The 10,852-nt window shown below is 41.3% G+C and overlaps 1 protein-coding gene across 3 annotated transcripts; it reads right to left on the bottom strand.

Moving 5' to 3' along the window:
* On the bottom strand, positions 1-1,572 carry LOC6534842 (ketohexokinase). Of its 3 annotated transcripts, none has more exons than XM_015195384.3 (2): positions 1,062-1,201; positions 1-1,005 (listed from the first exon to the last, which is right to left on the bottom strand). In XM_015195384.3, exons 1-2 carry the CDS (start codon positions 1,136-1,138, stop codon positions 279-281), a joined length of 804 nt encoding a protein of 267 aa, XP_015050870.2. In that variant the 5' UTR covers positions 1,139-1,201; the 3' UTR covers positions 1-278. The 3 variants fall into 3 exon arrangements, with proteins under 3 accessions (XP_015050870.2, XP_015050869.2, XP_002095514.2); XM_015195383.3 differs by having other exon boundaries at positions 1-1,002; positions 1,062-1,196; XM_002095478.4 differs by having other exon boundaries at positions 1-1,572.
* Between the last annotated feature and the right edge of the window lie 9,280 nt (positions 1,573-10,852).

Raw genomic sequence — 10,852 nt, 5'->3', positions numbered from 1 at the left:
TTTTTGGGTAAAGGAGTTTTTAACTATTTCGCGAGATGTTGTCATTTTATTATATAACTCAACAAAAATGTATTTTACATTTTATTTCTTATAATAGCATTCCTGCAAGAGAATGATGCAATTATTAATTTATTCTGTTTCATATATAATATTATTCAGTGCAATAACGCACAAGTGACACGAATTTTTAAACAGTAACGTTTTGTTGCCAGGCTTTTATCTTAATAAATTCCTTCAAAGAGACAAACCAATAATCTAAGCTGGAGTTAAACCAATTGTTATTTGCTTGAGCTGAGCTGCGAAATGTGTTCGTAGCCGAATCCAGTGATTTTGTGACTGGCGACTCGGTTGGCAAAGTCAACGGACTCCGCTAGACTTCGCCGACCTTCGAGGGTGGCGTAGATAAGTCCCGCCATGAAGCTGTCCCCGGCACCCAGCGTGTCCACCACCTTATCCTGTTGATAGGAAGACATTTCGTAGTAGTTCCCATTGGCATCCAAAGCTCCAGCTCCGGCGCTTCCCCAGGGACAAATGAAGACAGGTTTTGGACCATTCCCGGGAATTTTGGCGGCCAGCTCCACACAAGACTCACGCGGTGTCTTCCACCCCAACTGGCCAGCCAGCTCCTTGGAGAAGACCACAAAATCGCAAGGAGCACAAAGTTCCTGGTTCTGTTCATACCTCGTTTCGAAGTCCAACGAGATAATGATGGCTTGCCCGGTCCTTTGGGTGTAATCCCGGATGCTTTGCATCATCTTTAGGGTGTGCGGCGTGTTGCGGGCCTCGAAGTGTACCCATCCGTACTGCGAAAGGTCGATCTTGCTGAAGTCCTCATAAGTGGTTTGCGGGTAGTCCTTGTTGCAGTGGATAATGGTGCGGGTTCCGGAATCCTGGGCCAGAATCACCGAGGAGAAGGGCGGATCCCTGTCCGTGAAGGGACAGTCGTTTGTGCCGATTCCCCGCTTCCCAAGATCGTCGAGGAGCACCCGGAATGCATCCGACCTGCTGAGCATTCCAAAGAAGTCCACCTTGCATCCAAGAACCCGCAGAACAGTACTCACATTAGAGGCGTTGCCGCCACGTTGCCAAAATCCATCCAGGCAACGCCGATCGGTGTCCTCCTTGGGAAAGCTGCCATTGATGGTCACGAAGTCAATTACCGTGCAGCCCACGCAGAGTACGGATTTCACTTGGCTCATCTTAGTTGCTTTTTTGCTCACTCAAAAGTTTAAGATTCTAAGTATTAGCGCTTTCTCCACATTTATGCGCTGCTTCTGATGTTAAAACTAGTGGTTCTATTTTGTTTTATTTCTAAACATGTGTCTATATAGTAAGTATAATCAATATTACACACAAAGTATATAAAACAATTGTTACTGAAATTGTGTCATTTACTTGCTGAACTTATAATTATTAATATTACTTTTGCAGGTGCGATAGAGTCGACGCTTTTGGGTCCCGGTTAATATGTTCTAGTTTTTCAGCTCAATCTAATCAAAAATTCGATTTTCACCTGCTTAGCACTTTTATTTGTCGATCGAGTTTTACAGCTGTTTTTGTTTTTAGTTTTTCTTATCGCACATATGCATGTATAGAGTAAACGAGAATCTAATTAAGCGCTCTCTTTAAACAGTAAACACTCGTATACATAAGAAGAGTAAACTAAAGATTCGGTCTTAATTTAAAATATTAAACTGTTTTTGAAACATGTTTAATCAATGGAAAACATGTACTCCTAACAAATTGTACATAATTATAAATATTATTGTATGTTAAGATGTTTATCCATAGTCCTAGGAAATTCTAATGTATATTGCTGATTAGCAAATTTTATTTTTATGTGGTTTACTGTATCGAGATAGCACTGTATTAATATCAGACTCAGCCGCTGATCGCGCTCTTTGGTCATAGACAGTGTGACCGCTGAGCGGAAACATTATAATATTGTATAATTTGTAAAACTACACCCTAAGAACTTCTAATCTTTACTCAATCCAACCACCAATCAAATTAATTCAAACATTCAATAAAATCAAATGAACTCAAACATTCAACTTTTGCTTTAAATTCCACAGCTTATCCAACAATGTTAATTTGGTTTTTTGTAAATCTGATTTTTGAAAACCAAACTAAAGTCATTTGGAAGCTTAGTTAAGGGGGAAACTCCCTTTAGGCATTTCAAAAAATTGATTTTTTTATTGTCTTCAGGTATATGTTATCGAGAGAACGCTATAATGTCCGAAGTTTACACCGACTAATCTGATACTCGTTATCAAAATTGTGGAAGTTAATGGCAGAGTCTTCAAAAGCAGGCGCGCTTCTTGGCCGGTGCGTGAGGCAAATCGCTTACCTTAATACGTGGCGTTGTTCTCAGAACCATGTTTTTTGCAAATCGTGGGTGAATTTTACAAGAACCAATAACAAAAAGAGAGAACGCTATAGTCGAGTTCCCCGACTATCTGAATACCACAGTTACTTTCAGCTAGTGTAAGTGGCGAAGGACAGTAGCAGCTTTGGGCGGTTTGTGGGCGTTAGAGTGGGCGTGGCAAAAAGTTTTTTGACAAATCGATAGAAATTTACAAGACCAATACAAAAATGAAAAAATATCAAAACATTTTTCAAAAGTGTGGGCGTGGCAGTTTTGGGCGGTTTGTGGGCGTTAGAGTGGGCGTGGCAACATGAATCGATAAACTTGCGCTGCGTCTATGTCTCTGGAGTCTCTATGCTTAATCTCAACTTTCTAGCTTTTGTAGTTCCTGAGATCACAGCGTTCATACGGACGGACAGCCAGACGGACAGACGGACAGACGGACATGGTCATATCGACTCGGCTATTGGTCCTGATCAAGAATATATATACTTTATATGGTCGGAAACCCTTCCTTCTGCCTGTTACATACTTTTCAACGAATCTAGTATACCCTTTTACTCTACGAGTATAAAAAATAAATATCAATGTAGTATGGACTAAGTGAGTCGTACAATTATTTGCTTCAAAATACTTGGACAAATATCATTTTTTATTGCTTTTCAAAAACTGATCGAAAAAAAAAAAAAAAAAAAAAAAAAAACAAAAAAAAAAAAATGATCAATTTTTTATAGTTTAACGTTCGTCAAATCAAAGCGGCGAGGCGAGATACAATATCAGCCAAAACTTTAATTATTTATAATTTTTTGAACAATAAAAATGTTTTCTTCGTATCTTTAAACATTGTCCTGAATATATACATATAATACCAATTTGATGTGATTTTTTTTTATTTTCCAAAAAATAAATAACCACAAATCACTAGATTTTTGGCTTCTATATGGAGTTCCCCCTTAAATTTGTTGCAATACAAAACTAATTTTGGATCTGTACAAACTTATCAAATTATAGGATATAACATTCCATTGATATTATAATAATTTACCCTGTATGTGTTAGTCCTTCTCCAGCGAAATTTAGTCTTGCCTCAGACACACACCGTGCAATATGACGGGGCACAAATTAAAGGATGCCACGGCAAATGTCCCGACTAGACACATACAGCACATAACGCACATATCAGCCACATGTGGCAGCTTAGTCAACTTCAACAGTGAGTTCAGCGCAGTCAGCGGAAAAGGCTGTCACCCAGAAGAGAGGATTGATGGCTTATGACTGTGGCTCCAAAATAAATGAACATTTAATTTCGTTTTCAAATCTAGGTAAACCACAGCTGACCTCTTTCGAAATCATGTTAAACATGGGGTTCTCAAAACAACATACTACACAACAAATATCGCCCGAATATCAAACAGATGCCAAACTAAATTCTCCCTTTCAAATCAAGTGTTGAATACTTAAAACTGCATAACTATAGTCAAATATCGCTCATACGCAATGTATAAGATGCTCTAGCACGATAAGTACATAATATGTAAGCACTACAAATATGCAACACAACCTTAAATTGAAGGAGAAAGTAATTTTCATAATTTAAGGTACTTAACACTCCGAGTTACGCCCAACTTACCCCTGTTTTGAAGTGCCCTCTGTGGAAGGGAGGCCAACTTAAAGCGGACACAGCCGAAATTTTCAAATTAATGTAAAGCGTGTCAGGCCTGGCCTAAATACACTACCCTTCCCCCTGTTCGACGACTCTGTTCCCGCCACAAATCGATAGCTTTACATTTGGCTGGGCCTTTGGCTGGGGTAAACACCTTCTTGGGTACCATTTTGTGGCATGGAATTATGGCCGGAAATTGCCTTAAAGTGTCAATCAGTGTAAACGTTCTTAATAGGTATTTATTTTTGCCATTTTAATTACCCCGCCCCCATCGAAGTCGCTCCCACACCTTGTTGGCGGACAACGAACTGATGAAAACGGCTGATGATGCCTTAATTACATTCCCGAGAAAAAGAACTCACTTCCGAGTGAATTTTTCATTGAGAGTTTTCGGGCTGTTTTTACTGATTAAAGAGGGGTTATTTACAATCGATTGTAAAGTGATCGATCGGTTGACAAGTAACACGTATTAGTAATATTAATATTACTATTTAAAACTATATAGATATAGGTACCTTATTGATAGCGGTTCTTAACCTACAGATTGTGATTAGCAATGGAAACATTTCACATTTGTACAAATGGTTACGTACAAACTTGTCGAACTGAAGACTGAAGAAAATCAGAAAGCTTTGAAATGTATAGAAGCGCTGCAGGATGTCTTTTATCAATTTCCTGTTGGTTTTCCAAAGTACCAATGATATTTGAAAGGTATTCGAGGTAAGTTTTGCTAGGCAGTGCCCACTGTTCCACGATTGGGGGATTATTGAGTGCGTGCTGGTTTTAGTTACCGAACTCAACACTTTCCATTGAATGGCAAGTGGCAGTGGCGCAGAGCTCACCAGCACCGAGGCCCAAAGCAACTGTTAGCACAGACTAGTCGGCGGTAATCGCACTCCGGAGAATCCTAATCCCAATCCACGAACCGCCCGAAAGAGTGAAAGTTTGCCAGGGGCTCCGAATATCCTATATGTACGTGGCACGGGTGAGGACCCCATCCTCACAGCTATTCACACACTCTGTATAGGTGCTTTCCATCAACGTGTGAATACTTGTTTTTGCTTTCCTAGCACCTTAAGTCTGTTTTCCCTACTTGTTAACTGCGGAGCTAAGCATTTGGCCCTGTTATTCCTAACCCCAGTTTATTTTATTATCTTGATTTGATCAAAGCTTTAAAAAATGCACAGAAAACCTTAGACAACCTTCTTAAGACAATATTTTCCCGTACAAATAATGCCGTACATAATTAGGGGGCCTTACGAGGAATGTATAACCTGTATATAAGACTACCGATTCAATCGTTTAATATTTTATCGTTTTGTAGAAAGGACTCTGATTTATAAAGACCATTTCATCTGATTGGTTTAGCGTATTCAGAACATCGAAATGCACACTCAACTCATAAATAAAACCATTCGCACCGTTGGCCAGGCCAAGTTCCAATCCTTTCCTCCTTGCCAATAAAAATATATTTCCATGCATTATATATCTCCGAGGGGTGGACCTGTAAAAGAAGCGGCTTTTACTCGTGACTAATGTTTTTAGTGCGCGCTCTGGGAAGCAACAAAATTAAATTGAATTGTGTCCACAGTTTCTCTCACGTGCCAAGTCAGAATTCATAACTCATGTCTTGAGTGTTTAATGCACTTAGAAAATAACCGTCAATGGCTTGAAGTTTCCCATCGACGAGACTCATAAAGGTGCACGGTGAGTCGTACATTACTCAAGGTGGAATTTAGTATGATGCTGTAAAGCAAAAGCTAAAGCCGACAGGCTTCTAAAGCACAAGCTCTATTAAAGTAATAATCAATTTGAAGCATTAAATCCGTACATGTGGATAAGCAGATTAAAGTGACACACGCAAATTTAATAACTCGTATTAATGGGCCACATATAATATTTAATTAAATAATTCAACCGTTGTCACCTTACTTCTTTTTGGAGGCTTTAGGATGCAACAAAAAGCGCCGGATTGTTGGCACATAGGAAATTCCCATGGTACAAATTAGAGAAATAAATTATATTTATCAATGAAAGCCATAAATAATATTTATTTTCGCCCATGACAGGGGAGGCCATCCGCACACCTTGGTGCGTCGATTTGCGATCTGGCTTGTCAGTGTCTGTACTTTTTGGCTGGCTGGAAAATGCGTCTTCGTGCAGAGCCCACAAAGCATCAATCAAAAGAATTAAGTACAATTATAATTGTCTGTCACCGTATCGAGATGAAAAGCCTGCCGCAGAGGATTTTCCGAGACACCACAACTTTTCCTGGCAGTCTATCCTAAATTTGATAAAGCACGCAGTCAAACTTAGAGTGGACCTTGTAACTCCAAAGATATACGAATTATGTAAGGAAATAACTTTTTGGCCAAGTTTCACAAAAAACAGATAAAGAGTGAGCCGCGAAACTGCATTAACAATATGTATAATAATAATTACATTACTCATACGCATGGTTGGTACAATCTAGTTGTTGTGTAAGTCTGTTAAACAAATGATTTGAAGTATAAATCGGATTTATATAAACATGATTGCTAGAAATAGGCACACCCATATGTATATTAATTGCCAACTGTACATCTTAAGTTATGTTGAATAATTCAGCGTGATTCTGAAGTCCTGAATACAACCTTAATCCTGACTTTCCCTGCGAATGTGATGTGTCAAATATTTTAATTCCAGATAAGCTCAATAGCATAATGGGGAACACACTTATTTGCTTTGTTTGTCTGGTTTGCATCTCCGTTGAAAACTGCAAGCTGGAAACGTTCTTCTGAATTCATAGAAGTGTGATAAGCCATAGAAAATCTTTATTTATTAAAAGCACGGGAATAATATGGCAAGTATTCTGGGAACTTTAAAGTACACTTAAAGATACATATACTAAGTGTTGCCGTCCATTTTTACATTTGACTTCACCTTCACATTTCTACGTGTGTGTGGGACAATGGAAAGGCCACTAGTGAAATGGAAATTTGAAAGACTTTCTGCTAAGGTGCATCCCCCGAAAGTGACTCCCTGTGGCTCGGTGTGTGTTCTCCCTTTTTTTGGCATTTCTCCTAAGTGAATTGAATCGAAAACAAGCGGAGAATGGCTGCACACTTAGGCACACAGACGACCGCAGGGGCTGAGAAAGTACGAGCAAAATGTTTAATTTCCGGATGCACAGGCCGTTGAATCCAAAGGAGGCGGCGTCGAAATGTATGCAAGGAGTATCATGCAGATGCTTCCGGCACTTGCCGACATGCAAAAGGTCGTCGGGTGGGCGGTCCAGTGGGTGGTGGGTGGTGTTCTGACTGGGTCGGTCCAGCGGCTGTGGGCTGTGTTGTCCAAGAGGTCAGCGCTCGCTGCTGAAAGTGAAGCGCAATTTCCGGCACTGCGATTCCGATTTTGAAGGAGCACATTGAACAAACTGACCTAAAACAAGATCAAGAATCTGAACTCCATTTTTGTATGTTTTTCTTTTGCGAAAGTGTTGCCTTTTATTTGAATTAAATATGGGACTCACCTGAAAAGGTAAACGGATACTTATTTGCAATCTTAAGAGCAAAGCTGTTTTAACTAATAACATGTATTTTACTTATTTCCTTTCATTGTGCTGTGCAGCTCTTTCCGACTGAATCAGCAGAATCTGAAGCCCGATGCAACCGCAGTTTCCAAATCCTTGTCACTTCCTGGTCCATTTAACTGGCCAGCAGCACACTCGCATCAACACCATCAAGGACCATTCGGTGACAAAGTTTGAACGGTAATTAGGCTTGAACAATTGAGCCCAGCAATGGGCAAACAATAAGCACTTAATGCATTGGTACGAGTTTAATGACACTTCACGCCGGTGGCGATGACTCCTCTCGGGTAACAACAATTGGAAAATTAAACAAAGCCAGTCCAGATGGGTGGGAAAAGTCCCTCAGACACTTGCACCCAGACAAATTGGGCCAAAGGATGGCAAATAGAGGACGGCGAATGGGTGCACTGTGAGAAAAGTTCAGAAAAGGTTTTTCTGCCAAATTTCCAATTAATACTCGTATTAAATAAAAAAAAATTGCAATTTATTTCAACTAAAATAAACTAATAAGAATATGGAATAAATAGAAATTGGCAATTACACTTATTTATCAGCAATCTCAACAATAAGTAAGCGACGAAAGCCCGTTTCTTCAACAAGTTTTCTTACCTAGTTTCCGGACCAATTTATTTTTGTGGATATTTCGAAGTGTGTTGGATTGAACGCCGGCCACAAGGGGTCTACACAACAATTTATAATGGTCGACTGGCAGTTCAGGAACACAGTCGGACGTAAGGAACCAAAGGACGACAGGACGCAAGGACGAAGGTGGCGAGAAAAAATACGGGATAATAGCGCCAGACGGCTGCAGTGCCATTTCTCAATCTCAAGCAGCACGGAGCAAGTGACCAAAGTATCCAGCGACCAACGAGTGCCCATCAAGTCGGGGACTCGGCGACACTTGGACACCACAGCGGTGGTGTCCTTCTGCCAAAGGAGGAGCACCCACCCACCATGTGGCCTGGGTGGCTCGCAAGTGGCAAGGTAAGTGACCAGTTTTTGTTTACCCTACGCAGTCACTTCGCAACTCGGCTTCTTTATATTAATGGTCTTCGATGGAGCGTGTAGGTTCAGCTCCAAAGTTACGGAGATCGATACAGGTACAGTGGAAATTAAATTTGCATTTAATTCAAAGTGCCAGGTCAGCCCAGCTTATAACGGAATGGAGTGGCTTTAACGAGAGGAAAAATAAATTAGGTAACAATTGATTGTTCTTGACTTACACCTGTACCATGGCAATTACTATCACTTTCAAGCTCAAGGCAATTTTATTGTTAAATGGGTATCTAAAATCAGTTGAGCCCAAAAATTCAATACTCTTGTGTGCAGTGGTCAACCTAAACTCATAAATAATCCAAAAGGACCTGCAGCCTTGGCCTAGGCCAAGCCATCGACGCTATCGGGGATATTTATTATACTGATATGTTGTATTGATATGTTGAACAAATGTTCCGGGACGAAGATAAAACATTTCAGCAGATACGAGGGCACTGATGCAATGGGAACTCAACTGTTTTCCAGACATCGTTATTGTCGCTGTGCACCTGCCAACTGACCTCCTTTCGTTTTGCTTTTTTTCCGAGGGAAAAATGCAGAGCAGAGAAAAACCAACAAAATAGAATTCATTTTTTTATGAAGACCAAATGGCATTCAAGTCGCAGCTGCCTGACTTTCAACATCGCTCTTGGTTCGGTTACATAGGGTAGCGCGACTTTTGGCCAATTAAATAATCGGATTGCAGAGCAGGCAGGGTTTTTGGGAAATCAATAATTTACTTATTTTGCAGAGATTGAAATTAGATTGGGAAAATGGTGACCCAACTGTGAGCATTTCTCTTATTATATTATTTCTTCTTATTAGTTTGGGGCTAGATTCCCAATTAATCTGCAGTACTACCTATCTATCGACCAGAGCAGGAGGGAATCCCTATTTAGAGTCTATCCTGGAACATGTGTTTGCCTTAATCTCATCTTGGCTCGCGTCAAACAGTGCATCGAGTGCGGTACTCCAGAGTGGCAAACCCTCTGAAGCAATCCTCCGCGAGCAGCTTTGTGGGGCAACCGGTTAAAGTCCTCCGCGTCGGGATGCGTGGCTACGTGGATACGTGGCACTCACAAAGGAGGGAGGAGGAGAAACCGAGGCACCGTGTTCCCTGCTCGGGGCTCATTATTTCCCCGAGTAATATGCTAAAATGACGGGGACGCACTCACACACGGACAGCGCAGACGTCTGGCTTTGGCTGGAGGCAAAACGCCGGGCTGGGAAATGTTTTTAATTGAAAGGAACTTGCGAGGCGTGCCTGAACGTGAAGGTGGGGAAAGTGCTGGAGTAGAGTGCCATCGGGGGACTGGGAGCACCGACGGAACTGGGCTGGAGTTCAGCATGGTGTCGACACTTTCTGGGCGGTGCGCCAGGTGGATGTCTCCGAAAGAACTGTCAGCGAAAAATTGTTTTTAAAGCCGCACCTGGAACTGCTAGTTCCATTTGCTTTGCTTCAGTTTCAGCTTGAACTAATATTTGCACAATCACTTTGGTTTGACTTTAGTAAGTCAGGTGGAGGCACAATCTGTTATCTAGTGCAGATTGCGCAAAGAAATCTATTATTCCCATCAAGTTGTATAAAGGTAATTCGCTGAATTTCTCCGCATAACATTAAGCTAGAAACAAGGTCAAATTGCTAGAATCCACAATTCGGCGTAGTTCCAAGGCTGTAACCACGCACCAAGCCGCACCATTTACTCGATTCCATTTGCCAGTGCAGCGGGTGAACCCGGCCAGCTTCAGATGCTCCAAGTGGGTGCTTTGGTATAGAAATACGGGGAATGGAGTTCAATGGGGATTCGCCGTTCCGAGTATTTTCCGCTGGAGAGCGGGCTCGCAAATTGCGTATTTTTATGACTGCCATTATGAGACGTCTAAATATAACTATCGCAGCCGCAGGATCCGCGTATCCGAGGCAAGCAGCCTGACTAACTGCCAGCCAGAACACTTCAATCGCGGAATTACGACATTTATCATAATGCTTTTCATGAAGCAAAGAGGCGTTGGGTGGATGCGTGGATGGTTGGATGGGGAATACGGACTGGGGGCGTGGCATGCAAACAATCCTCTTGGCAGCTGCATGCATCGTCTGTTTTAAGTGTTCTCCTGGTGGCCTGCACCATATAATATTCCCGCCAAATGCAAGGATAAGCAGGAGGAACATCATTTATTAACTCGCTGTGGAAACTGTAAAATGGCGGTTTTATGC

Source organism: Drosophila yakuba, chromosome 3L (genome assembly GCF_016746365.2).
Source record: "Drosophila yakuba strain Tai18E2 chromosome 3L, Prin_Dyak_Tai18E2_2.1, whole genome shotgun sequence".
Taxonomy (NCBI): Eukaryota; Metazoa; Arthropoda; class Insecta; order Diptera; family Drosophilidae; genus Drosophila; species Drosophila yakuba.
Note: the sequence above shows the minus strand (reverse complement) of the source record. Positions and strands in the feature narration are given on the sequence as shown.

Coding starts and splice junctions, on each gene's coding strand:
- LOC6534842 (XM_002095478.4), bottom strand. CDS start 1,199: ATGAGCCAAGTGAAATCCGTACTCTGCGTGGGCTGCACGGTAATTGAC.